Raw genomic sequence first — 6,000 nt, forward strand, 5'->3', positions numbered from 1 at the left:
CCACCAGTGCTACTTCTCTATCCCATACCATCTACTTTCCTTATAAAAATCAATCAAATATATAAATAATATATATTAAACTTTCCTTTGTTTAGGATATATGTGCTGTCCTGCTGTTCTGGACAAAGATGGTGTCAGCGCTGCTGTTATAACTGCAGAGATGGCTAGTTTTTTGGCAACCAGGAATATGTCTTTGTCTCAGCAGCTGAAAGCAGTCTATGACGAGTGAGTTTGATTATAATTGTCCAATAACCAGATTTTCTCCATGACACATACATTGGTTAACAGGACTTGATAGTAACCTACTGTACATGAAGAAACAGTAGTACAGGAGTATGGTAACAGTGATCTAGAAAGCTCTCCTGTGTCATGGGTATGAATACACATATGACTTGTTTTTATGTAGTTTTAAGTTATTAAAAGAATTACTTTTCTAATTCTTAATCTGTTAATGAGATTTTTTTGTAGCATTTTTGCTTGTTTTTTTTTCTGAAGGGTTTCCTCTATTTGAGAAGTTCTGCTCTTGGGCTCTTTCTTGTACAAAAGACTGGAGTTTTTTGTCTGCTTTCTTTTGTTTTCCCCAGTAGTATTGTTGCACTGTGGAGCTCATAGTGCTTCTTGCTGCTTAAACGTACTAGATGTACAAAAACATTAACAGCAGAGTGTGCCTAAGTAGCTCTGGCATATTTACGATACCCATTGAAGCCAGCTTGTTTCTGTCCTGCTTGTAGGGCTATTGGTGATTAAATTCTAGATGGCGCTATAGCTATACTATATCATTCTGTTTTTCATTTTTGGATCAATGGTATATGTTGGTTTGTCTTTCTGCTCCTGAATACTGATATTTGAGCTGATTCAGCTGAAGTTCTATAACTGATTCTATTTGTTGTATCCAGCTGGATGTCCCTCAGAGAGCTTTCAATATTAGGTGCTACTTCTTGTTGTAACATATTCTAGGACCTGCAGAAATCAATAGCTGAGATGGTTTTTGGATTTCATGGGGCAGGGCATGTTTCTTACAAGGTTTTGGGGTTTGTAGTTACAAAGGAAGGAGCAGCACAGGCTGGTGGATATTTTCCACCTCTTTATGTCTGGTAGCATCATTAACAAAGCTTTGGTGGAACATGAAGAAAGATTCATGGAAAACTCTAGCCTTGGTGCTGCTTGTTTCACCAGTCCTCAGAGCTCTCATTTGTGTGCAGTACTAGACAAGCTTGTTTTAACAACCAGTTAAGAAGGAACCAGGTGGCAAAACCAATGCATAAATTGTGGAATTTATCAGCTGTTGTACATGGTAGTTTAGGTAGGTTCATGAAACAGTAAGACAAACACATGGAAGAGAAAATCATGCCTCGAGCTGCAAATACAGTAGTACCTGACTTGGGAATTCCCTTAACTGCTAGTTGCTCTAGACTCTTTGACGTGCTCTTTTAAATGCTCATTCAGTAAACAAACACCTGCTTCAGCTTGCCTTCAGAATCAGAAAATGTAGCTGAGTGGAACTTAGCAATGCCACAGTGCCGCTGTATTCATAGCCACTGAAGAGGCCTCTGAAATTCATAGCTTATTTAGCGTAAAAGCAGCCTGCAGATGCACCTCAGAGTGAGACTGTTCGTGTCAATGTGCATGGCCACTATTCATGGAAAAGCTACAGATCAGAAAACAAATCTGTCTTCTTAACAGATGCTTGGTAACTGTGGGGCTTTTCTTGTCTTGCTTTGGGGTTATTTTTGTTTGCTTGTTTTTGTGGCTAGTATAGTGTTCCACTTTTCTACTCCTTTACTTCTTTTTTTCCTGGTCAGGATTGTCTTGTGAACTGCTGTTGAAGCAGAAGAAACTCTACTCTGTATTTTGGAGGTATAGTACGGGGATCTGTTCTCATTGTTACCTCATCTCAAAGCCAAGGTAGATCAGGAAAAGGACACAGTCCTAACAGGTTCGTTACTTCTTTCAAATGTAGGATAGGCTTTTTTAATTCCCTTGCTGGATTCTCAAGACCGATTTAACAACTATTGACATTCAAGATTTCCGTTTAGGTATAAATGTGTTGCTACTTTAAAAGCCTTCCAGATTTCTAGCATGAACATCCTAGTGTTAGCGAAAGCTTCTGCCCTTCAGACTTTCCCTGGCACCAAGGATACTCTACAACTATTCATCTTTAGGAAAAGTTCACTTAAAGCAGCAGCCCAGGCTTGTATGCTTTCCAATAATATGCTGTTTAGAAAAGTCTGTATTATCAGTCAACTTGTTTTTAATGCAGATTCTGCATCATATTATCTGGCAGCAAATAGATAACATAAAGAGGTGATGTTTGGGAACAGTTTAGTTAGAAAGACTTTAATGGGAGAGCAGCCTCTGAAGTTGGATTGGGAAAAGGTCTGGAATTACTTTTACTCAGAAGAGGTCAGCTAGCATCCAGTCAAGGGACCTATTTAGACATATTTGTTTCTCTTCCTGTGGTGTTTAGATCTTCTCAAGGCAATAATGGCACCTTTTTCTTTTTTTTTCCTTCTGATTTCAAAGTAAACTTTCTCATTTTCGATCATTAAGGAAATTTCTGTGCAGAGACCTTTCCCTCTTAAAGTGTGTAAAATAGGGCTATTAGGGTGTCAAAGCCTTTTAAAAAGTGTAATGGGGTGAAGTTATGCCACAGTTGCGTGACCGTGAGTATAGATTCTTGCTTTATAGAGGGTTATATAATGTGTGTGGTGTACGACTCTAACAGGAACGTTACTTTTTCAATTCATTAGTACCATGTCTTCACAGATACGGCCTCCATATTACCAAAGCTTCGTATTTCATCTGTCACGATCCTAAAGTGATTCAACAGCTTTTTGACAACCTCAGGAATTATGATGGAGAAAACACATACCCAAAATCTTGTGGTAGATTTAAAGTTTCTGGAATAAGGGATCTAACTACTGGGTATGACAGCAGCCAGCCAGATCAAAAAGCTGTAAGTGCATTTTTATTACACACAATCATGTGTATGTATGTGCAAACACATCCAAAAATATTCTACAGAGAAATACTCTAAAACACATTATGTTCAATGTTGAGTCTAAGATGAGTTACGTTTGGGATGATTGTTTTGTTTTGGTGGGGAATAAATCAAGGTTGATTTCTTTTTTCCTTTCTTTTCTTTTTCTTCCTTCTCTCTCTCCCCATCTCCCCTCTTTCTCTACTCTCCAAGGTGGCTGTCTGTGGAGGGAGGGAGGAGGATCTTGCTGTAGTGCTGCAACAGTCTTGCATTAATTTATTGTAAGCGTAAGCTAGACAGTCTACTGAGATGTGGTTTGGGGTTCCTCAGCCTTCCATGAGCCATGTTTCTTTTTCCTCCTGGGGAAGCTCATCATAGAGCAATTCCTGTTTGCAGCTAAAATGTTGACTAGAGTTGAAATAAGCTACCCAGCAGAGATATTTAGCAGCAGTTTTACTACCAGGTTGAGGGTAAAGCTGTCATTTGCCTGTTGTGGTCACAAGACCACAATGCTGAAGAAAATGGAACAAAACTTAATTTTAGCTGATGTATTAGTTATATGACATCAGGTCGTGGGTTTTGTTTTGAAGTCAGTATAGTCCCTTTCTAAATGTTAAATATATATAAATATATTCTTCTTACTATTTCTAGATACTTCCCACTAGTAAAAGTAGCCAAATGATTACATTCACTTTTGCTAATGGAGGAGTGGCCACGATGCGAACCAGTGGGACAGAACCCAAAATCAAATACTATTCTGAACTTTGTGCACCTCCTGGAAACAGGTATTGTCACTCACAGGGGTAAATGCTGTGCAGTAGGGGCTGAGTGGCTTTTCTGTATTGCTTTGGTGGGGAAAGGGCTATTCATTATTGAATACTACTCCTGTAGTCACTTCAAGAACTCAAGTATATATACTTTTATCATTGATCGGAAATGTTTGTCTAAAACAATACATCAGGCTGTAAATGTTCTTTTTAGCTTCTCTACTCTGACAGCGTTTTCTGTATTTGTGTGGATTTTGTTTTTTAGTGACGTCGAGCAATTGAAGAAGGAACTAGATGAACTGGTCAATGCTCTTGAAAAACACTTCTTTCAACCAGAAAAAAATAATCTTCAGCGAAAGACTGAGTAAAATAGAAAATATACTACCATAGTGTTTTTTTTTTTTTTGGCAGTGTTAGAAATGCATTATTTAAGAAGTAAGGATATTTAGGACCAAATATCTGAGAACACAGACTAAAAGACTTCTGCTCTTGTTAAGATTCATTCTGCATACTCTTGGATGTAGTATCTTGTTTTGGAGGGGAAGCATGTCTACCCTTGAAGGACCAAAAAAAAGCCAGTCAGCTTATGAACAAAAAGTTGTCTCTGAATGTATTTCAAACAATACTTGTTTAATTAAATACTCTAAGTAATATCTTGATTTCTGAAATGCAGCCTGTTTTGGGGGAACTTTTATTTCTTTTAAATGTGTGTAATCTTATGCAACTCTGTCTAGGTTTAGATTTGTAAAGCAAGTGCTCCTGTTAATAAGACCTGAAAGCCTGTGGTGAAACTTTGGAAAAGTTGGGGCAGTTGTTTCAGAAATAGTGGTCTTCAGAGAGAGTTTTCTGCCCAAATAAACAAGGAAGTCACACGAATTTGCTGGAAAGCTTCTGTTTGCTGTGGGACTACATATCAAACTCCAGGTTGGAGATGCTAAGTGTGCTAAACTTTTCTTCCTTAGAAGTGCAAAATGAACCTTTCAATACCATGAACATTTTAAGACAGAATGTATCTGCATACAGCACCTTTCCGTTGCCTCATTGATCTAAGCATAATTCATTCAACGCGTACCCCAGCGTCAGGTCCTGTCCTGCTGTATGCTACATGACTTGCTGCATAACTCTGCGCGTTGAATTTAGTGCAGAAGTTTTCATTTCATTCAGTCATCTGCACATGCAGAGTCCAAGATGGTTATGTGGAGGTTACCATTTAACTTTAATATAGTTTTTTTCTGCATTTTTCAGTACTTGCTTTGAGTATCAGTGTATCTCTAACAGCCCCAGTACATCTTGGGTGTGATCTTGGGCAAAGAAACCTTCTCACCGTAACTACTTGTGCTGTCCGATGACACTGACTAGCTGCTAGGTCAAGCGTAGATCAGATTTAGCAAATTATCAGGAGTTAAATCTGTCATTCTGTGCCCAGACTTACCTTTTTCTTTGCTTGCCATCTTAGCTAACATGTGACGCCTTATACTCTTTAGAGTTATAATCAGAGGGTACAAAGAAAGGAGTAGTCCCTGTGTTCTTTGGCTGACACTTCAGCTTTTCTTGGCTGTACAGAGTCAAAGCCAGCATCTACATCTGTCATACTGAGGTCCAGCTGTGTGGCACAGAAAATAAACTTAAAAAAAAAAAAAAAGTAATAAGAATATTGAGGAAACAGTGCATACTGTTAATTGAATCCTAGTCCTTTAGAGTAGGAAGTCAGGAAGTAAGCACTTTCTGTGCAAATAACCTGTTCGCACCCTCCATTTATTTGTTTCCATTTCTCCTATGGTAAACCAAAAATGAGATGATTTTATTGATATATGTTTATTTGGTGCCTTGAATAATGCAATCCATATTCCTAAATAGGACCCTAGGGGTTACTGACTGTAGTAATAACTGTAAAGGGAGTCTCAATATTCACTTGAGTGCAATCAGCCTTCAGTGTGAAATTTCTACACATATCAACTACTACTGTTTCGTCCTTCTGAAAATAAACCCTAATGACAAATTAAGGATTTAAAGTAAATATATAGGATTTTAGACTTTTTTCACGTATGTGCTGAAAGTGTAAATCTGAACTGATTCTCAAAAGCGAAGTAGAATTTCCTAAGATCCTGACACTCATTGATAGATTAATTGATAACCAGTCCATTTCCACTTGACCTTTGGGGCAGAAAAGTTTTATTTATTATTAAAGACACTTTAATAATAGAGGGAGTAAACAATTAAATTGAGCTAGTATGTGGTAACTGTACACAAGAT

General features: G+C 37.9%; 1 protein-coding gene across 2 annotated transcripts in view; it reads left to right on the plus strand.

Annotated features, from left to right (window-relative positions):
- Positions 1 to 4,769, plus strand: part of PGM2 (phosphoglucomutase 2) — a 42,328-nt gene extending 37,559 nt beyond the window's left edge. For both annotated transcript variants that reach the window (XM_048072976.2, XM_048072975.2), the window contains exons 11-14: positions 96 to 225; positions 2,767 to 2,956; positions 3,632 to 3,765; positions 4,013 to 4,769. In XM_048072976.2, the coding sequence (XP_047928933.1) occupies positions 96 to 225; positions 2,767 to 2,956; positions 3,632 to 3,765; positions 4,013 to 4,115 (557 nt within the window). In that variant the 3' untranslated portion in view covers positions 4,116 to 4,769. The remainder of the gene's footprint in view (positions 1 to 95; positions 226 to 2,766; positions 2,957 to 3,631; positions 3,766 to 4,012) is intronic.
- The last annotated feature ends 1,231 nt before the right edge of the window (positions 4,770 to 6,000 follow it).

Source organism: Anser cygnoides, chromosome 4, assembly GCF_040182565.1.
Source record: "Anser cygnoides isolate HZ-2024a breed goose chromosome 4, Taihu_goose_T2T_genome, whole genome shotgun sequence".
Classification (NCBI taxonomy): Eukaryota; Metazoa; Chordata; class Aves; order Anseriformes; family Anatidae; genus Anser; species Anser cygnoides.